The sequence below is a fragment of the Leopardus geoffroyi genome, chromosome A1 (genome assembly GCF_018350155.1).
Source record: "Leopardus geoffroyi isolate Oge1 chromosome A1, O.geoffroyi_Oge1_pat1.0, whole genome shotgun sequence".
Taxonomy (NCBI): Eukaryota; Metazoa; Chordata; class Mammalia; order Carnivora; family Felidae; genus Leopardus; species Leopardus geoffroyi.
In genome coordinates, this window is record NC_059326.1 from 239471667 (window position 1) to 239499412 (window position 27746).

Sequence of the window (27746 nt, forward strand, 5' to 3'; positions counted from 1 at the left end):
TTGGTCTCCGAGTATTCCTTAATCTCCTGCTTGCCCACTGATATATTTTGACAGGTTTCAGATATTTTATCTTGCATTTTTGGCTGTTAGCAGCAAGATGACCGATTAGTTACTGGCCTGTTGTATTGCTGGAAATGGAAGAAGGCGTATATTTGGTAGCAGAATTCTCCCACTAGACTCTAAACGCCCGGGGATGGGGACCATGGTGGATCTTCTGTTTTCTTGCCTTATAACAGGTTGTTAATATGGAACTCTTTCTGTCTGAAAGAGTTGAGGCCCCAAGACAACAAAGTGCCAACTATACCCAAGTCCCAAAGTGAGATTCCAGGTGACCTGGGCAGGGTTACAAAGGAGGTGTCAGAAACAAGAGATGCTCAAGGATGGGAGGAGGGTCTCCTTGGAGGGTCTGTGTTGTGAGTTGCATGCCCCCACCTGTACCCTGAAGACTGGTGTCTCTCTACACTCAAGAAATCCAAAGGACAAAGGTGGGGCCTAAGGCTCCTGGTAGGCACCTGGGCTGCATCCATGTGGGAAGTGCCATCTACCAACCTAGTGGGTCTAAGGTGAGTGCTTCCTGGGGAGCAGGTAGGGTCATAATGCCCAACCACTGGCCTGGGATGTCTCAAGTCCTCCAAGAGGGTGCCTGGAGACATGAGCAGAGACTGCAACAGAAGAGGCTAGAGGTACCTTCTGACACCTGAGGCTAAGAAAGGAGGTGCCAGGGACCAGCTGGAGAGGACAGAGTGCCAGTGTTACCAACCGCAGTAGAAGACCCCTCTGGGTCCCCCACTGAGCCTTGCCGGCCAGCTCACGGCAATGCCAGTCACGTAGGACCTCAATGAACCCTCGCCTCTCCTCCCTGCTGCTGCTCTGAACCAGAAGGGCAGGAAACCACAGCTACCAGTGGGGCAGGACCAAGAGGAGAAGCAGCCAGCCTGAGCCCCCGCCCTTCTGCCTGCTGGAGCTCCAGGTGAGGGCTGGGAGAAGGCTCACACTTGAAAGACGGATCATACTAATACCAAGCTCAGCCTGCATAGGAAGCCAACATGATGGAGTGAAGGGGTGGGGAGGGGACGCTGAATTCCCTGGAAGGGACCAGAAACATCCATAGCTGCCCTGGTTCTTCCATGGGTAGTGGAGGAACCAACCAGAAAGCAGATTTGCTGGGACGCAGAGAGAAAAAAAAAAAATCAAAGCTGTTTTGTGCTGACCCTGAGTTCTGGCTCCTTATCAGGTCTGAGCAGATGCAGGTACCAGACGGGAGGGAGTGAATCGGCGCACAGGCCAATGAGTGCTTTGCTCCTCTCCCTGGAAGTAGCTAAGATATGGCAAATAAAACAGTGCACAGAAGCATCAAGAGTGATCTGAGGAGTGCTGGGGGCCCTTCCCGCGGGGTCAGAAGCTGGTGGCCACAGACAGTAGGACAGGACAGGCGCTCTATCCTGAATGACCCAACGCTAGCGTGTCTTTGCTGGAAATGCCCCAGGGAACCAATTCTGGAAGGTGTCAGTGTTGGGAAGGAAGGGGTAAGGAAGGTGGTTCCAGCAGCAGATGAGGTGAGAGGCAGCAGTGACCCGTATCCACGTGCCTGGGGGACAAAGCCCTGGATGCTCCACATGAGAGGAGAGGGGGCAGGTCCCAACCCTCTTGCCCCCAGAAGGCCCATCTCAGTCAGCCTGGGTCCCTGTAACAAGACACAACGCACGGGCGTGTAAACGGCAGGTAAGTATTCCTCACAGCTCTAGAGGCTGAGGCCTGAGATCAGGGCACCAGCAGACTCAGTTTCTGGTGAAATCTTTCCTGGCTTCCTCAGACCAACACTAATCCTGTGGGGTCAGGTCCTCCGCAGGGCCTCATTTAACCTTAATACTCCTCAGAGGCACCATCTCCAAACACAGCCACACTGGGGTGAGGGCCTTGGTGTGTGCATTTGGAGGGATGCACAGGGCTCATCGAGAGAAGGAGAACTCTAGTGACAGCTGAAAACTGGTACCACTCAGCTAGCTGTACACGCTTCCATTGCTGGTCCTAAGACCATCAAGGCAAACTGCCCTCCTGACATGCTGCACGTGGGCAAGGCTTCTCGGGAAGGTTCTGGGGCATACCCTCCTGACATGTGGGCTTCTGGACCCGCCCACCAGGTGAGCAAGGGCCAGGACTCACCCCTGCAGGGCTCCATTTGGCATGTGCAGAATCGAGCCCCACAGGCTGAGCGGAGAAAACGCAAAGGGACGGGAGGCCCAGACACGACCCACGGGCAGCACTGACCCAGGGTCGGAATCTCGACGTTCCCACAGACAGCCGAAACTGCTTTTCCACCTCCCTCTTCTCACTTCATTCTGCTTATTGCCCCTGTTGTTCTCTCTGACACTTCTCTCCACAGAGTCAGGAGCCCTGGCTGATGCTCCCATCACAAGACTCACGGGATGGACACACCGTGTGGACCTTGGGTCCGTTACCTGTGAGTGGTGGTTCTCCACCACCTGAGCTTTGCTCCTCTGGCCAGCAAGTGTCCCAGACGAGCCCACACTGCAGAGCTAATGCCTGGGAGGGTGGCCCTAACCAACGACCAGGCTTAAGTGAGGAGGTGCTGGGGCTTCTCAGGCCCCACATCCTGGGGGAGCCCACCTCGAGGGTCCTGTTTGTCCTGACTTCCCCCTTTTACTCAGCCCCCAATTTCCTATCGTGTGAACGATGAAATCCACAAGACTGGAAAATCCCACTCTTGCATTTGAGCAGAGGGGTTGATAACGTAGAAGCATTGACTGGCCCCTTGCCTGTGCAAAAACCAGACAAAAAAAAATTAAAAATCTGCTGCCTTTCAAAAGTCCACAAAAGCCAGCACTAAAGTAAACATCACAGGCAAGTTTTCAGGCCTTATTACCATCTGAAGCTGAAATTTTCCAGGTCACATCCTTCCCAAAGGTGACATTTTATGGAAGCTTTAATGAAATTAACTCATCTATTTCTGAGTCAGGAAGTGCAGATTAAGATCCGATTTTTTGCAGCCTGACTTTTTTCTAACTCCACAGTGGAAATGAATTCGGGAAACTTTCTACAATTTCCTCTAAACTGTGCAGCGTCAAGGGGATCCCACACTTCAGAACCCTTGACAGAAACGGTGCTGTGGAGAAACCAAGTTTTGTTCTGACACCTGACTGTGACGGTGGCCAGGCAGCTGTGAGCTTCGGGCTGGCCGGCCTGCTGCAGGACCCGGAGTCAGCTGCTCGGACAGACCTGAAGGGCGTCCGCGTGCACCAGCAGGAGGCGTGGGGTGGCAGGTCAGGAACATCACTGACCGCTAGTTAAGACAAGCGAGGCGTTCCGGCAGACACTGGAACGGCTGCCTGAACCCCTAGAAACGGCAGACGGGAGCCTTTCAGAGACCACCAACCCTGGCCTGGCTGGGAACAGCTGGACCCATCCAGAGAAGTGACCTGGTTCCCTCCCAACCACCCAGCCAGGAGGTCAGGTCTGCAAGGGTGTGTCAACAGGAGGTGAACCACCAACCCCACCCAGGGCAGCCCCAAACCTCCCCGAGCTGCCTAAAGAGGCCACCGTGGAATCTGAGATGGCCGTCCATAACAGAGGGGCTTCACAAAGGCAAGTCTGGGGACTGCCCTTGGTGTGGACACCTGGCTCTCCGGCACATTTTGTATGACTTTGTCGACTTACTCATCACATCACAAACCTCCTAGAAAAGCACTCTTGTCTTGCACAACACGAAAATGTTCCAAGTCACCTCAGTGAACTGATCTTGTCACCATCGGGGCTCAGAGTGCCCACCAGATAGCCACGGGCATGAGGAGCTAGGCCCCCAGCATGGGGATAGAACCCCTAGGGCCTGGGGAAGTGCCCCAGGGCAAAGCGATGGGCCCTGGGCATGGGGATAGAACCCCTGGGGCATGGGGCTGGGGGCCCCTGGGGCTCTCAGCTTCTACTCAGAGCACAGATGCTCGGAAAAGCACCCCCAGTTACACCGGTCTTCCCCTCTGCGGGCCTTTCTTGGCCCCTCACCTGAGGTCCCAGAGCCACCAAGAACCTGAAATCTAAGATTCCAGCACTTCAAGGAGAGAGGGCCTGAGCCAGACATGTGGACACTGGGAAGGAGAATCCACACAATAGACATGGTTTTGAATGTGGCCAGCGAGAAAACACAGCAGCTGCAGCTATGGAGGTTGGGGGACAGGACTGCACTGCATATAGCTGGTCCTGTCACCCGAGGGCCTGGGGATGCCCCAGTGCAGCTGGGGAAGGAACACAAAACCCCTCTGTCCCACGGGGAAGGGGCCCAGACCACAGCAGGGAGAATACAAGTGACTAGCAGCCCCCGCCCCTGCCCCGTCCCGAGATGCAAGGGGCCAGAGCCTTGGACAGACTGGGGTGAGGGGCTGCCTCAGCGCAGCCTGCAGACAGCGCCTGCCCCTTGCCTCCTGTGGGAAGCCCGCCAGCCCACAAGACCCTCCTGGTGACCTCCACTGAGTGCCACACACCATTCTCTGTCACCCTACAGAATACTCCAGCGGGAGTGTTTTGTGAGCTTGGGCTCCAGCCATGGAAGTCCGGGTGACGGACACCCAGGTGGCACCCTTTTAAGCCAAAGGAAGAGTGCGAGGTTTAGTGAGGAAGACCGGCCTGGGCTGAGCGCTGCGTGAGCTCCAGCCCCGGCTGCGAATCCCACGGGGCCACGTCAGGGGTGGAAGAGGGAGCACGGGGATGCACAGGGGAACAGGGGAGCAGGGACGCCCCAGAGGGGTCCTGGGCATGGCCAACGCGGCAGCCACCAGCCCTCAGGACCAAGCCTGGCTCAGCAGGCCACATGGCCGTCCAGCCCAGTGCACTCGGCCTCCCCATGATGGCAGGTGGCCTTTCCATGATGGGACATCCCAGTGTGGCTCAGGACCAGCCCAGACTACCCACCGGGCTCCACGCCCCAGAGCAGAGAGGGCACACACACGGGTGAGCCCCCAGGGTTCTGGGGTGTCGGACGGAGGTTGGGAGGGAGCTCCATGCAGAGCCCTCACGCGCAGAGCAGGCTCTCCGAGCCCAGTAGCGGTCAGAGGATCTGGGATTCCTGCTCCATGAGAGAAAATGGAGGCCAACGTGCGGGGCCCTTTGGAGGGGTCAGTCGGCAAGGTGCCAGGTGGAGTCTGCACTGGGCAGAGTGGCCTGCAGGCCCCTAATGTTTCCTCATGGTGGGGTCTCTGGAGGAAGTTGGGATTGAAGGTAGGCTAAGTCCTCAAGAAAACCGCCCTCCCTCTCCTGGGGGGCTGCAGAAGGCCAGCAATGCACAGTGGCCGAGTCGCACCTCAGACGTGTCTGAGTAAGGTGCGTCTGGGCCTTGCCATAATCGTCTCAGGGCAAATTGTCCCCACAGGTGTGGGAGCTGGGACAGACCTGGGTTCACATCACCCAAGGACCGCAGCCCTGGCCAGCGTCCTCACTGCAGCCCAGGGTGTTTTGTGCAGCAAAATGAGGATGTGCAAAAACCGACCTCCAAAGCCTTTGGATAGAGAGTATAGACTCTGCTGTTGGCCACAGCCCCCACCACTCCCTGGTGCCCAGACCTGCCCCTTTACACATTTGTCTTACCCACTCCCAAAGACATGTAGTAAGTTGCGATTTGGTAAGAAGTTCAGACTTAATTCGGGACGATGGCGGCAGTCACGGGCCCTGAAACAGGGTGGTGATAGCCACATTTCTTTACCAGGAACTGAGCCAAGACACGTGGAGAATGAGGCCTGGTTGGGAGCATCAGATATAGGAGAGCACCCATCCCCAGCTACTGCAAGGGACTGACACACCAGGGACCCTTTGCGCAGAGGGGCTGGTGCCTGGCTGGGATCACAGCATCCCCGGGACAGACAAAGCAACAACGCGGAAGGATGGCCACCCAATAGTAACACGGGCTAATGGGGGAACACGGCCTCCTGAGCTCGGCCCTGGTCCTGCTTCCCCACAGAGAGGATCTGCCTGGTCCTCTGAAGCCCTGAGGCTGTGGGGAAGCTGAGCAGGGGGAGGGCCAGCCCCTGAGCCTTGCACAGAGCTGCCCTGGGTCATCAGCACTCAGTGCCCGCTCCTCTAAATGATTACCCAAGACAGGGTGCAAACTGGTCCATCCCAGTAAAGTGGGGTGGGCCCGGATGAGACCGAAGCGAGCCCAGGTGACACCCAGCTGAGCACAGATGGACAGAAGAGAGTCCTACCTTCAAAGAAGCTCTTCACCCTGAGGTAGCTGACGCTGAGACGCAGGACGGAAAGCTTGTCCAGCTTAGACACGATGTCAGGAGGAAGCGGAAGCAGGCTGGCCAGGTGGTCCAGCTCGGCGTTGAGGCGGTCCCGGTGCCGCTTGGACGGGTTTGACTTCTCAGCCCCCGTGGCCGGCCTCCTGCAGGGAAGCAAGCGCCATCAGACTCGGGGTTTCCCGCCAGGGGCTGTCACCCCATGGAGCACACACCTGTCCCCAGAAGTGACCTTATGGCGTGGATCAGCTTCTAAGTGAGAAAAGGTGCTGAAAAGGACAAAAGGCTCCTGATACTGTGCATACGAGGAAGCTGGGATCCATTACCAGGAAGGGCGCTCAGAAGCAGAGAGCAGGTCTCCTTGGACACAGCTGCAGGCAAGCTGTGTGGCTCCAGCACATTTCTTGACCTCTCTGTGCTAACTTTTCCCCAAGTGTGAGGAGGATCCCTGGCCCCAGGCTGCATGTGCTCAGCCACTTCCAGGCTTTTCTTAAACGCAGGAGCTTTTCAGGACCTGCAGTCCAGGTGTGACTGATGCTTCTGGGCCTCAGTTTCTCCTCTACACAGCAGGGCTGAACGGGTCCGAGGAGGGGGTAACAGAGGACCCTTGGGCACCTGGGCGCTGTCCCACCCACCCTTCTGAAGCCCTGACGTCATGGGCTGTGCCTCTGTGAGGTGGCTGGTGGCCTGGGTTCCATTTCCCTTTGCCCCACAACAGATCTGCTCTCCCCCACAAGGGGGATCCCCCTGCCCAGGGCTTCCCTGTCCACCATCCTGGTAGAGGGCAGAGCTGGCCTCCCTCATCTGACCCTCTTACCACCCCCCCCCCCCTCACTGCCGGATGACAGTCCCTCTCCTCTGACCCTAACCGCCCTCACAGAAACAGCTCTATACAGGCCCTTCCTAAACATCACCCACATCAAAGCATCTGAACCTAAAGTGGCAGCCAGAGTTGGGTGGAGAGGCGGCAGGGGGAGGGGCTGTTGGCGCTGGACCCAGGTTGCCTGGCTCCCAGGGCCAACCCTCCCTGGGGTCATGGCACCTGGGAGGCTGGAGGGCTCCTGTTTTGAGGGGCTGAGGTCTCTTTTGTCTAGGAGTTCCTATTTGTCCCTGTGTGTTCACTTACAAGTGTGGTGAGACCCAGCAATCCGTCTGTCAGGAGGGGCCCGCAGCACAAACCTACTTTGCAGAGTCTGAGGGCCCCTGGCCACAAAAGCACAGAGAAGCCTGGTGCCCCGATCCCAGAGGCCACTTCTTTGTTTGCTTCGAGGTACAATTCACACAACACTGAGCTTTTCAAAATGTACATTCACCTCTATCAAGTCCCAAACATTTCATGGCTCCAGATGAAACCCTGTACCCATTCAGTAGTTTCTCCCGGTCTCCCTCCAGCACCCCTGGCAACCACAAGCTGCCTTCTGTCTCCACGGCTCTGCCTGTTCGAGACATTTCACACACGTGCAGCCACACGGTGTGAGACTTTTCACGTCTGGCTTCTTCCACCTGGCATCCTGTCTTCAAGTAACTGTGGTGCAGCGTCTATCAGGACCCCATTCCTTCTTCGGGGTGAATAACACTCCGTCGTGTGGATGGACCACATTTGCTCACCTGTTCACAACCCGATGGAAGTCTGGCCAGCTTTCACTCGACGGACATCGTACACAATGCCGTATGACCCTAAGACCCTGCTCACACCTAATTTTCAGTTCTCCCAGGGCACGCCCGGGAGTGGATGGCCGGGTCAGTGTGGTCACTCCATTTCACCTTCTGAGGAGCTGCCAGACTAGCGGCCGCACCCAAAGACATCACCACCAGCACCAGGTGAGGGTTCGGTGCTTCACACCCTCATGGACTCATCAGTTTCCTTTTTCTGTAGAACAGCCATTTTCGCAGGCGTGAAGGAGGGCCTCACTGCGGTTTGACTGGTATTTTCCTCAACGGCCAGTAATGGTCACCCTTTCACATGCTTGCTGGGCGTCTGTGTGTCTTCTTTGGAGAAACGTCTCCCCAAGTCCTTTGCCCATTTTTCAACTGGGTTGTCTTTTTAACGTGGAGTTGTAGGAGTTCTTTCTATTCTTGACAGAAGCCCTCTATCAGATACATGATTTACAAATATTCCTCCTGTATCTTTGCTTTTTTCACTTTCTGCTGTTTTTCTTCCTTAATGAGGCATATGCCCCCAAATCACTCATGCTGCTGGGCAAAATTTAAACCGGCAGGAGGCCTGGAGATAAACTGAGCAGCTCCAGTGTGGAGCCCCCCACCCCACCCCAGCCAGTGAAAGACACCCGAGGCCTCCCCAGAGACACAGGAGCACTCAGGGCAGGTGTGAGGGTCAGAGAAGGGGAGACAGTGGGAGACCGGCAGGTGACCCCTGCTGAAACCTCACCTCTGTGCAGGGCTTGGGGGGAGCTGCTCCCCTGTCTCCCCAGACAGCCTGGGCCTGCAGATGAGCTGAGCCATGATATTTCTCCTACCCCTGCCCTCTTGGGGCACCTGTGGGAGGGACACTAGCCTGCTGGAGAAATGGGCGTTGGAAGAGCCCCTTCAAAGTTTCTCACAACACTGGCTGTCCCGTGATGCATCTCTGCCACCCCATTCCCCAGCCCCATGGGCCAGAGCAGGAACCACCCCACCCCACGCCCACGGGCACGAGAGGGGATGGGGGTTGAGGGGCTTCAGGCTCAGGCCCAGGGGCATGTGGAGTAAGTTCCAAGTCCCCGGGCAGAGACTCAGCAGGTGATAGGGGACAAGGACCAGTGCCATTAGCACAGGGATAGTTCAGCTCAGATGGAAGAGAGCCCTGGCACCAAAAATATAAAATACCTGGTGTACATCTGGCAATGCTCCCCTGAACTGATGTGTAGATTCAATGCAATCACAATTAAAATTCCAACAATGCTTTTTATAGGAATTGACACACTGATTCTAAAATTTACATGGAAACGCAAAGGACCAAGAATAACCAATGAAATAGCAAAATCGGGGGACATATCCTTTTGACTTTAAGCCTGTCATAAATCTACAATGTTCAAGATGGCTTGGTATTACAGAAAAGATAGAAATATAGAACAAGGGAACAGAGTAAGGAGTCTAGAAATAAACCCACCGATTTTGGACAATTCATTTGATGAAGATACTACGGTAGTTCAAGGGAAAGAAAGTCCTTCCAATAACGGGGGCTGGTCAACTGGAAACCCATGAAAACAGGTGAACACCAACTGTCACCACACATAATCCCCCCAAATTAACTCAAAGTAGGTCACAGACCTAAATCTATAGCCTATTATAAAACTTTACAAGAAAATACATAAGATCTTTGAGACCTTGGGATAGCCACAGGACTCTTAGAATACACACACACACTCAAACTCATAAAAGAAAAAAATGGGTAAGTTGATCTTCATCAATATCTTTTAAATGTCTTTTGAAAATCACCATTAAGAAAATGAAAGGGGGGAGCCTGGGTGGCTCAGTCACTGGTGCGTGCGACTCTTGATCTCAGGGTCATCAGCTCGAGCCCCATGTTGGGCATAGAGATTAGTTTTTATTTATTTATTTATTTATTTATTTATTTATTTATTTATGAAATTTATTGTCAAATTGGTTTCCATACAACACCCAGTGCTCAACCCAACAGGTGCCCTCCTCAATGCCCATCACCCACCCACCCCTCCCTCCCACCCCCGATAAACCCTCAGTTTATTCTCAGTTTTTAGGAGTCTCTTATGTTTTGTCTCCTTCCCTCTCTAACTTTTTTTTTTTCCTTCCCCTCCCCCATGGTCTTCTGTTAAGTTTCTCAGGATCCACATAAGACTGAAAACATATGGTATCTGTCTTTCCCTGTATGACTTATTTCACTTAGCATCACACTCTCCAGTTCCATCCACGTTGCTACAAAGGGCCATATTTCGTTCTTTCTCATTGCCACGTAGGATTCCATTGTGTATATAAACCACAATTTCTTTGATGTTTATTCACTCTTGAGAGAAAGAGTGTGAGTGGGGCAGGGGCAGAGAAAGAGGGAGGCACAGAATCTGAAGCAGGCTCCGCACTCCGAGCTGTCAGCACAGAGCCCAATGTGGGGCTCGAACTCATGAACCATGAGATTATGGCCTGAGCTGAAGTCGGACGCTCAACTGACTGAGCCACCCAGGCGCCCCTAGAGATTACTTTTTTAAAAAAGAAAATGAAATGAAAAGGTAAGCCAGAGATTGGGGGAAAATGTCCACAAGAACTTGTATCCAGAATATGTAAAGCAGTTTTAAAACTCAGTAAGAAGACAGCAGAGAAGATATGGATGGCACACAAGCACATGAACAGACGCCCAGCGCCCGTGGGGAATGAGGCGGATCAAGCCGTGTTGAGGCGGCACCACCGCCCATCGGGGACCTGGGTAGAAGGCAGAGGACCGAGAGCGCCTGCGCGCTGCCGGGAAGCAAGACGGTGCAGCTGCTTTGGAAAACAGCTTGGTGGTTCCCTAAAAGTGAACACACATCTGCTGAGTCAAAATCCCACTCCTAGGTATTTACCCAAGAGAAATGAAAACATACATCCACACAAAGACTTGTGTGTAAACATTCGTGGCAGCTTTGCCTGCAACGGCCCAAACCTGGGAAGCACCTGAATGTCCATCTGCAGGTGAGTAAACAAAGCGGTGCGTCCAGACCCTGGAGCACTACTCAGCAGCAAACAGGAGCACGCTCCGTGCACACGAAGTGTGGATGGACCTCAAGATCAGGCTGAAGGAAAGAAGCCCAACAAAATGGTGTTTGATTCCACTTACAGAAGATTCCAGAGAGGCAAAGCAGGCTACGGCACAGAGCACGCACGTCAGGGTTGCCTGGATGGAGGTGGAGGCAGGGACCGCAAGCACACAGGACACTCTGGGTACGATCCGAGTGTCGGTGACCTTGATTTTGGTGGTGTTCCATGGTGCATACACCTGTCAACCCGACCAGACTGCACATTTAACCCCGTGCAGTGCCACAGCCTTCAGTTACAGCCCAATAAGGAAAAAGATGCAAGTGACCAACACCTCCAGGAGCCCGTGGTGCCGTTCCTTACTCAACGTGACTGCGTGCTCACCAGAATGAACCCTGTCTAGCACACACAAGCAGGACTCAGCCCCACCACTGCCCCGCCCCGGACCCAGTCGTGGAAACACTCAGCCGCCTCCTGCCTCACCCTCCACTTGCAGAGCCCGGGAGGCCCGCAGTGGCCACACAACCAACTCAGGTGACCAACTCACTCTCCGAAGCCCCGCCCCTCAAGCCTTTGTTGCCTATCCTTGGGTGGGGATCTCTCACAGAACCCTGCAGCCACCAGGGCCCAGAGGGGCAGCCTGGGTCACAGAAACACAGGCCCAAACACAGAGCCTTATATACACATGCTCACACTGACTCAAACAGAGCTATATTACACACACACACACACACACACACACACACACACAGACACACACACCAGAAACCCAGCCAACAGTGCACACACTGCAGGACCCCCTTGGAGGAGCCAGAGGCAGCCCCTGGGCTCTGGGAACCATACCTGCGGGCCTCACAGCAGGGCAGTCCCAAGCCCCTGCCGCAAAATTCATACCTTGTTGTCCTGAACACCTTTGGGCTGCTGGCGGGACTGTGAACACTGGTGTTGTGTCCAGGAGGTGAGGGTCACAGGTTCCTTTCTCTACTCTGTAAACCTCCTGGAGGCCCACAGGCAGGGGGACAAGCCCCACAGTGTCCTTCATGTGTGACAACGCTCGCGGGGGCCGTGGGTGTGTCCTTGCGAGGACAGGTTTCACCAGGGCAGGGAGGAGATCTGGTGCTCACCAAAAACCATGGTGACATCTCGCCCCCCCTGTGTTGACTTCTAGCTGAAAGGTGTCACTCAGCTTTGCCTTGTCTTGCCTTGCCATCAAAGTTAGGAAAGCAGCCCAAAGTCGCTAAGAAAGGCAGCAGTGGGTTTCCAGCTGCGCAGAGAACCCACAAAACACCCGCCAGCCCCAGGCGCTGGGTCTCATGCTGTTTCTGCAAGCCCCTCTACCCATCAGAAAGACTCAGCCAAACCTCTCCCTCATTCACTTTATTCCTAAAATTCACTCCTTTCAATGAAAATGCAAATACTTTCCCCCTTCATCAGGAACAATCAGCAAAAACAGAAGATGTGATACTTTACTGTTTCTGAATGGGCTTCCTTCTTTTCCTTCCAGCATACATGCACTCCCCTGGTGGAATCATCATTTCTGGCCCTAAAAAAGGGGGGGGGAGCATAAAGTTTGTTATGTTGAAGAGAGCTCAGTGCCCGTATGACTCCCCAAACCACCAAAGGCAGCAGCATCGGCCAAGGTCGGCTGTGTCTCTAATCAAGGAGTCAACACTGAGCCCACGCTGGGGGTCCCACTCCTCCTTGCCAACTGGACAAGACCCAAGGTGATTCTGGCACAAAGCCTGCCCACGTGAACCACTCACACCCCCTCTCACTCAGCAGGAAGGTGCTCAAGGGCCACGTGAGGACACACAGCCCTGACCATAACATCTCCCCTTGACCGGCAGCGTCATGGTCTCCCAGCCTGACCTGAGGATCTGAGTCACTACACTCACACAGAGAATAGCCCTCCACTCTTGCACCTGGCTCAGAAAGCTTACACTCTTGCACCTGGCTCAGAAAGTTAAATATCCTGAGCTTGTCCTCAGAAAACAGAAGCTGTTCCACAGGCATCCAGGAGCAGGAGACACAGCCAGGGTCCTAAGGAACAGTTTGCTGTGTCAGGGCTCTCATGGGGCTGTTTCCCTGGCAGGAGCCGCATGCACCCTCTCTTGGTGGAGTTTGTGGTGGGTCTTCTTCCTCTTTCCATCCCTCCCCTTTGTGGCCTTGCACTTCTGAGCCAACAGCCTTCCTCTTTTGTATGTAAAATCTCGCACTCAGCTCCATAGCCCTGGACTCCACTTTAGCCACTAACTCACGGCTGCAGCCCAGCTGAACACACCCACCAGCCTCCACCAGCAGTGCTGGACATGGCACCTGTATCTGAGAGTAGGTCCTTAAGGAGTAGCCCAAGACCTGTGTCCTAAGGCTGGTCACTTCACCCATCACCTCAAGAAGGGCATCAAAATCTTGATTCTTCCATGCAGTGGGCTATCTGAACCCTCATAAACATCCTGTGCAGTGACCACTCATTGCTAGGCACTGGGCGAACAGAGTCGGAGAGTGGGTTAAGAGCCCTCGCCTGGCCTCAAGAAGAGGTAGGCCCAACACACAATGTTCACCCTGTGTGTGAAGTGCCATGAGAACATTGGAAATGTGTAACAAATGTGCTTTAAATATAAGAAACACACTTTGAATATAAAGATACAGGCAGGTAAAGTAAGTGGAGAGGAAAAGATATGCCACGCAAACAGGAATCGGAAGAATCTGGGATAGTTATGTGAGTAAGACAAGATGTAACCAGGGACAAGGACGGATATTGCATGAGGACATAGCAATCCTACATGTGTATGCATCTATAAAATATGTGGAGCAAAAATGAATAAAACTGAACAGATAATTCGTCAGAGACGTCAACACTCTTGTCTCAGTAATCAATACGATAAGTAAACCGAAAATCAGGAAGGATTTAGAATACCCAAACAGTAACAGACTTGAACTACAGAACTCTCCACCCAACGACAGCAGAGTGTGTATTCTGTGTACATGGAGCATTCATCAACAGAGACCAAATTCCAGGACTTAGAACAATCCTGAACAAATTTAAAAGTATAGAAATCATACAAAGTATGTTCTGTGATAATAGTGAGATTAAACTAGAAAGATATATGGAAAATTCCTAGATATTTTGAAAGCAACATGCTTCTAAATAACTATGGGTCAAAGAGAAGGTGTCAAAGAAATTTAAAGTATTTTGAACTTAATTAAAATGAAAACACAACATACCAGATTTTGTGGGACACGGCTGAGCAATACTTTAATGGAAACTGAAAGTATTAAGCATTTATATTAGAAAAAAATAAAGATCTCAAATATTTTGAGCTTCCAATTTAGTAACTAGAAAAAGAGCAAATAAACCCAAATCAAGCAGAAGGACAGAAATAATAAAGAAGAAAAATCAATGAAACTTAAATAGAAGAAGAGAAAAATTGATGAAATCAAAAGTTGGTTCCTTGAAAAGATCAACAACATTGATACACCTCTAGCCAGATGGGTCAAGAAATAGAGAAGACACAAATGACCAAAATCAGGATGAAAGAGGGGTCATCACTACAGATCCCACATGCATTAGAAAGAAAATAAGAGTATGTGACTAGGAACTTACTTGTATCCCCCCAATTCCATATGTTGGAGCCTTAATCCTGCATTGGAAGGGGTGCCTTTAAGGAAGTGATTAAGGTTAAATGAGGTCTTAAAAGTGGAGACCTGACCTGTTAGAACTGTTGCCCTTATAAGAAGAGGAAGAGACACCAGGGGTCTCTCTTCACTATGTGTACAGAGTCATTGCAAACCAAGAAGAGAGCTCTCACTAGAAACCAAATCTGAAGCTTTGGGAAGGTCATGGAGAAGACGTGACTGCCAGCTGAACTGTGAGCTGGACCCAGGTACTAGGAAGGTACTCATCCCCTCCCCTGTCCTTGGATGTGGGTTCCACTCAACTTTCCTGCTCCCAGAGGCCGGTCCAAGGACACAGCCTTGAGTCGGGGATGTTCTGTTGAGAACACATGCAAAGTATACATGGCTGAGCCCAGTTATGACCTCTTTATAAGCTTTTAAGATAGAGCCAGTGAGGGGCGCCTGGGTGGCGCAGTCGGTTAAGCGTCCGACTTCAGCCAGGTCACGATCTCGCGGTCCGTGAGTTCGAGCCCCGCGTCAGGCTCTGGGCTGATGGCTCAGAGCCTGGAGCCTGTTTCCGATTCTGTGTCTCCCTCTCTCTCTGCCCCTCCCCCGTTCATGCTCTGTCTCTCTCTGTCCCAAAAATAAATAAACGTTGGAAAAAAAAAAAATTAAAAAAAAAAAAAAAAAAAAGATAGAGCCAGTGAGTATGGGATCTACTCATCTTTCTGCCATCTGAGACAAGCTTTCATATGTAAGTTCTCTTTGCTTATTAAAACCGCCACCTACCAACCTGGGAGCGGCTGCCTCTTTCTTGGTCTCTCCCTGCCCCCCATAAACAGAGGCTAGTTTCAGAATACACCTAGGAAGTTCCTGAGGAGTTTGCAAAACCACCAAGCAGGCACCTGGATATTGGACTCCCAGCATCCAGAACTATGAGAAATAAATGTCTGTGGTTTAAGTCACCCAATCTATGTATTTTGTTATGGCAGCCCAAGCAGACGAAGACAAATACTATCTCCACAAATCCAACAATTTAGATAAAACAGACCAGTTCCTTGAAAAACACAATCTACCAAAACTCACTCAAGAAAAAAACTGTTTGCTCTGGTCCTACATCTATTCCAACAAGCAAGCAAACAAACAAACAAACAAACAAACAAACAAACAACAATAACAACCAAAAAACACCTAGGCCCAGATGGTTTCACTCGTAAATTCTACCAATTAAAGAAAAGAGTAATAATACCAATTCTCTGCAAACTTTGGAAGAATATTGAAATTAAAATTGAAAATTGAAAACTCATTTATAAGTTCAACATTACTCTGATACAAAAACCAAAGACATTTCAAGAAAACTACAGACTGATATCTCCCATGAACACAGACACAAAAATCCTCAATCAGATATTAGCAAATGGAATCCAGCAAAACAAACAGGGCAAAACATCACCACGAGTGAGGGTTATCCAAGAATTCAAGGCTGCTTCAACATCCAAAAATTGATCATTGTAACTCACTACATTAATAAACTAAAGAAAAAATACATATGACCATCTTACACATGCAAAAAAGGTATTTAACAAAATCCAAACCCATTCATAACAATGAAAAACTCTCATCAAGCTAGGAATAGAAGAAAACTTAATTACTCTAATAAAGGGCATCTACAGAAATGCCTACACCAGCGTTACAACCCACAGCGGGAAACTGAGCTTGTCCTCTGAGTTCACAGGCACGGCCTTTCATTTCCCTTCCTACTCTGTGCCACATGTGTGTCCTAGTGAGGGCAATAAGGTGAGAAAAAGCAATGCCAGAACATTGGGAAAGGAAGAGACAGAACTCTATTCCCAGACAACACAACTATACATACAGAAAATTCCAAAAAGTTTACTAAGGTAAATGTCTTATAATAATTGAGTTCAGCAAGGTCAAAGGGTAAAAGGACAAGATACAAAAGTCAAGTGTGTTTCTGTAGAGCAGCAATGAACAATCAGAACACAGATTTTTAAAAAGCAGTACCATTTATAATAGCACCAAAATAAAAATGAAATACTTAGGTATTTCAAGAAGTTCACTATGTGTATAACTGGGCTCTAAAGAGTAGGAGGTTATAGAAGGCGACAGAAAGAAATTTAATAAATAGTAAAAATTTGTCCAAACATAATATAAACTTACAGATTTAAGAAGGTCAATAAGTTCCAAGCACAAAAACATTTAAAAAAATTACAGCAAGGCCAGTCATAATCAAATTGCTCATAACCAGTGATATATAGAACAATGTTAAAAGCCACCAGAGAAAATGGCCATCGGGTACAGAGAAACAAAGGTAAGAATGAAAGTGGGTGCCTCATCAGAAAAGTGTAGAAACTACGTCTTTAAAGCACGGAGAGAAAAACCCTGAAACTTAGAATTCCACACCGTTTGAACATAGCTTTCAAAACTGAAGGCTAGAGACTTTTTCAGACATACACAAGCTGAAAGAATTCACTGCCAGCTGACCCACACTGTAAGAAATGTGAAAGGGTGTCTTCAGGCCAAAGGAAAATGATACCAGATGGTAACATGGGTCTACAAAATGGAACAGGAGGCACAGAAAACAGAAACTGCTGGGTACAAAACCAAGGTTTGTTCTTACTACTTATTTATTTATTTATTTATTTATTTATTTATTTATTTAAATGCTCATAAATTCATTTTTTTTTTCAACGTTTATTTATTTTTGGGACAGAGAGAGACAGAGCATGAACGGGGGAGGGGGAGAGAGAGAGGGAGACACAGAATCGGAAACAGGCTCCAGGCTCTGAGCCATCAGCCCAGAGCCCGACGCGGGGCTCGAACTCACGGACCGCGAGATCGTGACCTGGCTGAAGTCGGACGCTTAACCGACTGCGCCACCCAGGCGTCCCTGTTCTTACTATTTAAATGTCTTCAAAAGATAACTGTTTAAACAGCAATGGTAACAAGGTATCGTGGGGTTTATAACATATGTGGCTGTCAGGGCAACTGTAGCAACTATAGCGCCTGGGCCAGGAGGGGAAGATTGAAGGACCCTGGGGCAGGCTCCTATGCTGTTGTTCCCTAGGAGGTACACTCGTCCTCAAAAGTTGTGCCAGGTATCCATTTATTGCCTCCAGGCTCCAAATCCACCCCCCCCTCCCTTGCTCGTTCTGCATGCCTGGCAGACCCTTCAAGCATTTCTTCTTTACATTGCACAGTGTGGCCCCTGCCAGCAGAGGCCCCGGAGGGACTTTGCAGGAATAAGGGGCTTCTGGTCCCAGGGTTTTAGATGTTCCTTTGCTCCGGTTCACCACCACCAGAGGTGGAGAAACTCTGTGACCTTCTCCACCATCCACGGGGCTGAACTATACCCTCTCCAGGCCCAAGGGACTATGTCCAAGGGCATGCTTTCAGCATGCTCTCTCTGCCAGCCCTGGAGTACCCTCAGAGTCGTCTTGTCACCCTTACAGCCACTCCACCGTTGTAGACGTTTCTTCCTCAAAGTCTCTCAGTTCAAACAAGAAGTTAAGTTAAAAATACAAAAAGCTGATGTTTAAAAGTGACATACTAAAAACATGACTTGTCAGGGATTTGTTCCTGTGTAATCAGGGAGTCCAAGTGAGACTGGATGATTCGACATTGATAGCTGCCCATCTGTGCTGGCTGATGAATAAGTTGGGCTCATCATAAAATTCCCTCCCTTTTCGTCAAAGATTTGAGATTCTCCATAAAAAAGGTTTTTAAAAAGCATTAAAAAGAAGCAAAACGTGGCATAAGAGCAGACAATCTGCGGTGCCAAGGCCGTTCAACGGAGAAACAAGAGTGTCTTCAGCAAAGGGGTAAACCGAGGGCCCCCACGCAAGAGGATGAAGTCGATTCCTGCCTGACACCACATGAAAAACCAGCAAAATTAAAGACCTCAGTGTAAGAGCTCAGATTATAAAATCCTCAAGGATAACATGGGGCTCTAGCTTCATGACTTTAAATTTGGCAACTTAGATATGTCACCAAAGGCACAAATAAAAAAGTTAAACAAAATACATGGGACTCCATCAAAATTAAAAACCTGTGCTTCAGAGGACACAGTGAAAAGACAACCCACAGAATGGGAGAAAGTGTTTGCAAATTATGCATCCGATAAGTCTACTATTCAGGACATATAAAGAATTCTTACAACTCAACAACAACAAAAAGACAAACAGTACAATTAAAAATGGGCAAAGGACTTGAACAGACATTTCTCCAAAGAAAACAGACAAATGGCAACAAACACATGAAAAGATGCTCCACATCATTAGTCACGAGGGAAATGTCATCAAAGCCACAAGGAGACAGCATCTCACTCCCCACTAGGATGGCTACCAACAAAACAAAGGGAAAATGGCAAGTGTTGGTGAGGACGCGGAGCGACTGGGACGCCGTGGCTGCTTCTGCCAATGGAAAATGGTACAGCTGCCGTGGGAACTAGCGTGCAGTTCCCCGAAGAGTCAGGGGTACCACACACCCCAGCAAGCTCCACTCCTAGGTATAAGTTCCAGAGGATTGAAAACACACATTGAAACAAAATCCGGCACACAAACGCTCATAGCTTCATTATTCACAAATAGCCAAAAGGTGTAAACCACCCAAAGCCCACCAACTGATGAACAGATAAACGAAGTGTGGTCTACGCACACAGCCACATAAAGGAATGGGGTTCTGACGCGCACCGCCACACAAATGAGCCATGAAGCTACTCGAGAGAAGACCGACACAAAGGGTCACGTATTGGTTCCATATGTAAGGAATGTCCACAACAGGCAAACCCACAGACAGGAAGTAGAGCCCTGATTGCCAGGGCTGGGAGGAAGGAATGGGGAATGACTGTTTAATGGGTGCAGAGTTTAACTTGGGGTGAAGAAAACGTTTTGGAAGCAGACAGAGGTGGTAGGCGCCCAACTTCGGCGATATGCTAAATAAATACACTGAACAATACATTTTTAAATGGTTACTTTTGGGTTATGCGAGTTTTACCTCAACGAAAAGCACAACACAAATCTATATGCAAATACAGGTGGAGTTTTCAGAGTGGAGAAGTGGATAGAGCACACTGAAAATGTCTGAGGGTGTTCTGCACAGAGGGAGCGGACAATGGGTGGGAGCTGCAGGGCCCTGGGGGACAGATGGACATTTCTGGGCTGCCAGGGATGAAGTGGGCAAGCACAGGAGCGCTCTGGAGCGTGTGCAAGGATGCGGCCTGGCGGCTGCAGGCTTCAACACAAACGGATGGACGGATGCTTTGGCCTTCTCAGCCTCACCCTGTGCCACGGCCACCATGCGTGCACTTCTCTGGGAAGCCAGGTCGGGCCTTCAGTGGCCGGAGGCCAGAGTGCAAGGTGATCATCCCAGGCCTGGCCCCAGCTTAGGGGGACAAAAGGTCAGAGATGTTTCCTTGCACCCCGAGAGGGGCCAAGCACTCAACAGCCCACACAGCCACCCGTGAAGCCAAAGGTGAAGGAGAACCGGGGCGCCTGGGTGGCTCAGTCGGTTGAGCGTCCGACTTCAGCTCAGATCATGATCTCACTCTCCGTGAGTTCGAGCCCCGCGTCGGGCTCTGTGCTGACAGCTCAGAGCCTGGAGCCTGCTTCCGACTCTGTGTCTCCCTCTCTCTCTGCCCCTCCCCTGCTCATGCTCTGTCTCCCTCTGTCTCAAAAAAATAAATAAAAACATTAAAAAAATTTTTTTTTAAAAAGGTGAAGGAGACCCCATCCCCAGCATCACCATTCCTCAAATGAGCCCCAAGCCAGGAGCAGGGATGGTGTGGGGGGTGGAGGAGACGACAGAGAAGATGAGGAGGGGGCCAGGGACACTCCTATGGGGGGTGGCACTGACCCCCTAGTTATCCTTCACCCACAGCCCTCTTCCCCAAAGCAGAAGCTGGGACAGGATCCAGGCCCCGTCCCGCACACTGCCTGCCTGCCCCACGAAGCCACATTCTCCCTCCATGTCTCCACCTCAGCATTCAGAATGACCCCCAAAACACAGGTTACGGCAAAAAGCAACAACCAAGGGCAGACAAAAGTCTCCAGGCACCACCCCCATTGGGGTTTGTGTGGAAGAAATTAAAGGAGTCGGCCCATTGACACCACCCCCCACAGAACTCGCTGGAAAAACCACAGTTTGGGGTTCCATCCGTGCTGAGGTTTCTGCCCTAGGAACCCAACATATAGGAAGTGGATAGTATGGCAGTAGGTTGCTCCATTTTACTAAATACGTGCCCTCTCCTCAAAAAGATGAAGCCTGCTTGGGATAGGACCAAACTCCTTGAAGAAATGCCCCTCTGAGGCAAGACACAGGTCTCTCTGCCTCAGATGCAGGTGACAGACGCCTTGTCAGTAAGCAGGGGAGGGGGCAGGCAGGAGACCCTCCACACTGGGCTCCTTGTGGCCTGCGGTTGGCCTGGACCAGGGTCTTTTCTGCAACCATGGTCATTGCTGGGGTGGGAGGTGGCCAGAAGCCTGGGCACCACAGGGGAACCCGCGGGTGGGAGCTGGGCCTAATACGGTGGTTTGTGGACCTTCCATTGCTGCTAAGCTCTGAGCTGACTGTGGGTTTCTTTGGAGAAACCTGAGCTTTTATGAGAATTCTTCTCTTATGGTAAAAGCAATGGCTGTCCCAAAATTAAAACCCCTCCCCATGCAGTGGTGCCCCATCACCCCCGTCTGGGTGTGTGTCCCCAGCCATCTTTCCACAGGCACGCAGTGCTGCTGAACTGCACCAGGAGGTCTGAGTCCAAACTCCAGCAGTTACCAGCAAAGTCCTCATCACAAAGGAGGTGAGTGCCAGCCACAGGCCGCTGCTGGGCCGCTGCTGACGACACAGCCTCCCATGCCGGGCTGCTCTGCCTGCTAGCCCCCCGCCAGGAGTGGAGACAGCCTGCACATCAGCACAGGGTCTCCTCTTAATGGTGGGTGCTAAGAGCGCCACCATGACAGGGCTCCCATCCGGGAGCCTGCAGAAGCCAGACATGATCCCTAATGGCGGACGTTGGGTGGAGGCTGTCCAGGCTTAGGGGCCGGCCTCTACCAGAGGCTGTCTGAAGACTGCCCTCAGTGAGTCAGGCTGCTGACCAGGCCAAGAAAAGGCCGGGTACACAACTGTCAAGGATCCAGAGCTTGGGGACAGATGTCCCAGCCACACACTTAAGCACCCCCTTTTGCATCAAGCCCCTCAAGGACTAGCTACGGCTGGTCAAACAGAGGCCACGCGTAAGTAGGGGCTTCCCCCCCCCCCCCCCATGAGCTACCTGGGGCAGCCAAAGCTGAAGGCCCACTGGGCAATTCCAAAGGGGGAAGATGCCTCCAGCCCCAGCCCCTGGACACAGAGGACCCAAGAACAGAGCTGCCCAAGGCCTCTGACCTCCGACCCTGACCCGTCACCTGCCCCTGAGGGTGGCCCCTTGCCCAACTGGAGTCACAGTGGGAACAACAGGGTCGGGAGGTCCCTGATGGTCTGTGCTGGGCCCACAGTCTGGGATTTTTGACCACTCGAATTAAGACTTTTGGGAAAAAAACCTTTCTTGGTGCTGCTAACCGAAACCGAGCAAATTCCTGGAACACGGGCCCTTCCGCTCTTCCCAAGTGTGAGCACCAAAGCTGGTGCTCCCGCCCGGAAGGAGGGCGTCAAGCTGCGCCGCCCCAGCTCCAAGGACCCCCACCTCCGGCCTCCTCCACTCGCCGCCCTGGGGAGGGTTGGGGGGGGGGGCAGGTCGCCGCCCTGGGAGGGCTGGGGGGGGGGGGCAGGGCGAAGCCCCCTGCCAGCATCTGCCCAAAAGAGCTACTGAAAGAAACTGGACCGAGAGCAAAGGGCAATTAGCCCCCCACCCGGCCCCAAGGCGGTGGGTCACAGGCAGGAGCTTCGATCCACAGCTTGCGGGGGCGGGGGGACCGAGGGGCCACGAGCAGGGGCCACGAGCAGGGGCAGAGGGTCGGCTTCCCTCAAACGTCCCGTTTCCATTTTCAGTTAAGAAGTGGCCGGTCGGACCCCACGGCCCACGGCGGCGAGGATGGGGCGGCAGGAGGGCAGAGCGGGGCCAGCGGGGCCAGCGCGGCGCGCCCCTGCGCACTTACCCGGGCCGGGAGCTCTGGTGGCGCGGCTGCCGGCGCTCGCATCTCGGGGACCCACAGCGGCCGCGGCTGCGGAAGGACGGCCCCACCCCGGCACGCGAGCCGCCCCGCCCCGCCCCGCGGCCCAGCGGACCCGGGAGGCGGCAGGGGGCGCGCGCGCGCATCACGTCCCCGAGGTCTGTCCAGGACTCGGTCCGCTCGGGGGTGCCCTGTGCCCTTCGAGGCCCCTGTGCTCCCCGCGGGAGCCCCAGACTCTACTCACCGCCCCCAGTCACGCGTCCCCACCCACCTGCTCCCTCGGAGGCAGAGCCGGCACCTGCGCTGCAGAGAAGGGGGGCCCAGGCTCCCCTCCCCTGCCCTCCCCTCTCCTGCGGCCTCGGTCCTGCGGTAATCGCGAAGAATCAAAAGGACTAAAAAGTTTTATGAACTGTAGGGGCGCCTGGGCGGCTGGGTGGGGCAAGTGTGGGACTCGGGATTTCAGCTCAGGTCACCGTCCCAAAGCTGGGGCGTTTGAGCCGGGCATGGACTCCACGCTGATTGGATTCTCTCCCTCTCTCTCTCTCTCGCTCTTAAAATCAATAAACATTTTTTTTTTTTAAGTTTTACAAACTATAAAATATTAACATAATACGTTCGCCCTGAACTTTCCAGGAACGAACGGCCAGGTCGTTTGCGGATGTCCCAGTCCAGAACCCACCAGGCTGGGGCCCTGCTCAGCTCACCCCCACTCTGCAGGCGCGTATCCCCCCCTCCCCCTCCTCCCTGGGCCACGGGCGGGCGGGCGGCTCCTTCTCTTCCACCCTGAAGGTCTGTGGCCCCCTCCGCTGCTCCACCAGGCGTCCTGACTTTGCACCACCCCCACACCCCCCAGGAGCCCGGCCTCACATCCTGTGGTCTCTGCCCAGCGTCTGAGGGGACACCAGAGACCCCAGCGCGCTCCGACGCCACTGTCCTCACCTGGCCCGCCGTGGGATCGCCCCACCCCCATCCCAAGTCTAGTCCCTGGGTGGTCTCCAGGACCCACCCCTCACCCCAGCCCCACGGGGCTTCGCCCCATCTAGTCCAGTAGAGGCTCCCCGTCCAGCCCCACAGCTGCAGCCAAAGGTATTTCTCTAGGCCCCACCAGGCTCTGAGCGAAATCCCAACTCTCCACACGCTCCCGAAGTCCTTTCCTTCGTAGACTCGCTGCTGTGCTCTGAACGTGAGCCTCAGAACCCGTGCCTTCGCTGTCCCCTCGCAGAAATGCTCTTCTCCAGATACCCGCAGGGGAGCAGCCTGTTCCTGGGCCCTCAGAAGACCCACTCCATACCAAGGCCACCACTGTCCGTCTGCTCTCCCCGCTCCTTTCCTGGTGCACACCTGAAATTACCGCGGGTGACAGGTAAACTTGCAGCTCTATTGCGATATATTGTGTTTCTAAGTAGCTAAACGCAGTAGTTGCACTTTGATCCAACATTTGTAATGTGCATTGTGCACAGAGAAAAACTGAGGTTACAGGTGAACTGTAATTTTCTTTTAATTTCTACAATTCCTGAACATTTTTGCAGGAAGCATGTAGTACTTTTTTTTTTTTTTTTTTTTTGGTTGTTGTTCAATAAGTACGCATGTGTATGATTTCCGGGGAGGGGGAGGGCACATCTTGGCAGAAGTCAGGTGGGTCCAGGCCAATTGCGGGACCCTCTCCCAGTTTGGACCTTTGTAGTAAGAGCTGGCACTCCCCAACCTGGGAAGACGGCAGCTCCACACCCCCAGGGCTCCCTTTTAGCCTCGCTGTTCCCACACCATGAGGAACACCTCGCTGCCACTTCCCAGGACGGGACCAGCACTGGTGATGCTGCACAGCCCCCGGTGCAGAGGAAAACCAGTGTTCAGCTCCCCCTCCTCCCCGGAGACTGCCCTTGATGGGCATAAGCCACCCACTCCCAAGCAGTCCACACTTGTGAAGAGCCCACAGCAAAGACCAGCCAGGCTCTGCCAATCACCTTGCCTGCATCATCGGCCTTCCCCCATCGGCCTTCACAGGTGCTATTCCCTCTGCTGCGAGGCTCTTCCCAGCTCGTCCCGGCCTGGCCTCACTTCCCTCAGTGCCAAGTCACTTCTAGAGGCAGAAGCCACCCCTGTGTCCCTCACCACCTGGCATTGGGATTTGGGGGAAGGTGCAGGAACTCTCATCCACCTTGTACCTGGCTGCAGCCCCAGAGCTGAGAACCACCCACTATGGGGACAGAGAAGAGGACGGGGGAGGGGAGAAGAGGGCCAATTTACCACAGTTTATTTCCTGACATATTTACTGTAATTTATTTCCTTTCTTGTACAGCCTCTCCCCACTCCCAACCCCCCCAGCCCTAACTGAACATGACTCATTTGCTTGGTTTTCTTTGAAGCAACTGTCCTCCACATCCTTCAGCAGCTCTGAAAATGCGCCTTTCGCAGAGTCCGCGAGTCGGATCACACTCCACGTGGGCAGCTCTGCCATCACCCCTCATCCTGGCTCCCTTCGACTTGTCCTCATGCCAGTTATTTCCCAAATTCCAGCCCTTCCTCTTGGTCTGTTCACTCAGCTTCCTGGAACGTGTCTTCTAGGAGTGTCCTAGTTAAAGGAACGCGGGAGGAAAAGGTCTTGAAAACTTTGTCTTTACAGCAAGTAGCAGAATTCAAAGTGGACACAACCTTCCCTTGTGCTGTCCCTGCCGCGTGGCCAGTCCCTTCAAGTCTCAGGGTCACCTGTCCTCCTCTGAGACAGTAAGGGTCTCCTTGTCCCTGGGCTCTGATGCTCTTAAGCATGGCCTTGTCCATCTGGAGTGTCCTTCCAAAGTAGCCCTACCTCCTTTAGTTCTGGAAAATGGCCCCATTTTTGTTTTGAAATTTTCTTCCCTAGTTGTTTTTTTTTTTTTTTTTTTTTTCCTGTTCTCCAGCCTTTTCCCTTCCAGATAGTCTATTTTTAACCTCTAAGATTTCTCATTTTGTTTTCTTTCTTATAGAATTTCAGTAAAACTTTGGATTGCAAGTAACTTATTCTGTAAGTGTTCTGCAAGAAGAACAAACATATCTAGTAAGTTTTAACTTGATAAACGAACAAGTCTTCAGATACGAGTAGTACGTGACCCCGAACGTCACATCACAGCCGAGCCCATTGTTCCCTCCCTTTCTCAACGGGATTGTGGATGCCTGTCTCCCATGTGCAGTCTCAGGCCACAGTGTTTGGCAGAAATCAGTGATTTTGCAGAACATTGGAAGCTGCCCACAACCGGCACTGGTGTATTTTTGCCACTTCAAAGCACCCGTGGACAGTCCTTTGCTTTTCCAGACAAGAGTGAGCCTAGGAATGCTTTGCTTCATTCTAGGTCAGGCTGCCTGCAGACATAGACCCTCTCCTCTGCTGCCTCATTGCCAGTTCCATTACATGCAGTCTATGACAGGAGGTTATTAATGCTGTAGTCAACATCTGTGTGAACATACACAATGGCCCCAAGCAGGGAAAGGCTGAAAAGAAAGGCGGTGGGAGAGGATTACAGTGGAAGAAGGAAATCAAGACATACGAACGAGGTATGTGATTGGCTGAAACTGCAAGATTTTTAAGAAGTCTACATTGACCATTGGCACGATACTAAAGAAGAAAGAACAAATAAGGGAGCCAAATGCAGCAAAAGGAGTTACGAGAACACCAAAGCAACGGCCACATGTTCTGGAAGATGTAGAAAAGTTGTTTATGGTTTGGGTAAATGAGAAGCGACCAGCAGGTGACACTGAACGAGAACTTTATCTGCGAGAAGGCAAAGGCCTTGTACACCGACCTCGTAAGTAAACTGCCAGGTACGTCAACAGAAAACGAAGGCGGCTTCAAAGCAAGCAGGGGATGGTTTGATAACTTTAAGAGAAGTGGCATCCATAGTGTTGTGGGGCACAGAGAGGCTACGAGTTCAGATGCTAAGGCAGCGGAGGTGTTTGCTACCGAGTTCCAGAAGCTCATGGCTTCTGAGTGTTACCTGCCGGAGCAAGTTTTTAACTGTGATGCGACGGGGCTGTTTTGGCAAGAGATACCAAAGAGGATGTACATTACAGAAGAAGACAATGCAGTGCCCGGTCACAGGCCCATGAAAGACCGTCTCACCCTCTTGTTTTGTACTAGTGCAAGTGGGGATTTCAAAGTCAAGCCCCGCTCGTGTATCATTCCGAGAATCTACGAGCCTTCAGGAAATGCAAGGTGCAGAAGAGCCAGTTAAATGTCATGTGTGGGTCCAACAGCAAGGCTTGGGACACATGTATCTTGCTCATTGAGTGGATCAACGAGGTCTTTGGTCCGGCAGTGAAGAAATACCTTTTAGAAAAGAATCTACCTGGGAATGCAAGCTGGTACAGCCACTCTGGAAAACAGTAAGTACGGAGGTCCCTCAAAAAACTAAAAATAGAACTACCCTATGACCCAGCAATTGCACTACTAGGCATTTATCCATGGGATACAGGTGTGCTGTTTTGAAGGGACACATGCACCCCCATGTTTATAGCAGCACTATCGACAATAGCCAAAGTGTGGAAAGAGCCCAAATGTCCATCGATGGGTGAATGGATAAAGATGTGGTATATATACACAGTGGAGTACTGCTTGGCAATCAAAAAGAATGAAATCTTGGGGCGCCTGGGTGGGTCAGTCGGTTGAGCGTCCGACTTTGGCTCAGGTCATGACCTTGCAGTTCGTGAGTTCGAGCCCCGCATTGGGCTCTGTGCTGACAGCTCAGAGCCTGGAGCCTGCTTCGGATTCTGTGCCTCCCTCTCTCACTACCCCTCCCCCACTCTCTCTTGCTCTCTTTCAAAAATAAATAAACATTAAAAAATTTAAAAAAAAAGAATGAAATCTTGCCATTTGCAACCACGTGGATGGAACTGGAGGGTATTAGGCTAAGTGAAATTAATCAGAGAAAGACAAAAATCATATGACTTCCCTCATATGAGGACTTTAAGAGAAAAAACACATGAACATAAGAGAAGGGAAACAAAAATAATATAAAAACAGGGAGGGGGACAAAACAGAAGAGACTCTAAATATGGAGAACAAACAGGGTTACTGGAGGGGTCGTGGGGG

General features: G+C 51.9%; 1 protein-coding gene across 2 annotated transcripts in view; it reads right to left on the bottom strand.

Annotated features, from left to right (window-relative positions):
- AHRR (aryl-hydrocarbon receptor repressor) overlaps positions 1–27746 on the bottom strand; it is a 93802-nt gene that overhangs the window by 60057 nt on the left and 5999 nt on the right. The window contains exons 1-3 of one of the 2 annotated variants that reach the window (XM_045443554.1): positions 22670–22793; positions 12417–12489; positions 6207–6388 (exon numbers count right to left, since the gene is read on the bottom strand). In XM_045443554.1, coding sequence (XP_045299510.1) covers positions 6207–6388; positions 12417–12481 — 247 coding nt within the window. In that variant the 5' untranslated portion in view covers positions 12482–12489; positions 22670–22793. Of the gene's footprint in view, positions 1–6206; positions 6389–12416; positions 12490–22669; positions 22794–27746 lie in introns of those variants that run through there. The other variant, XM_045443564.1, reaches the window with a different exon arrangement.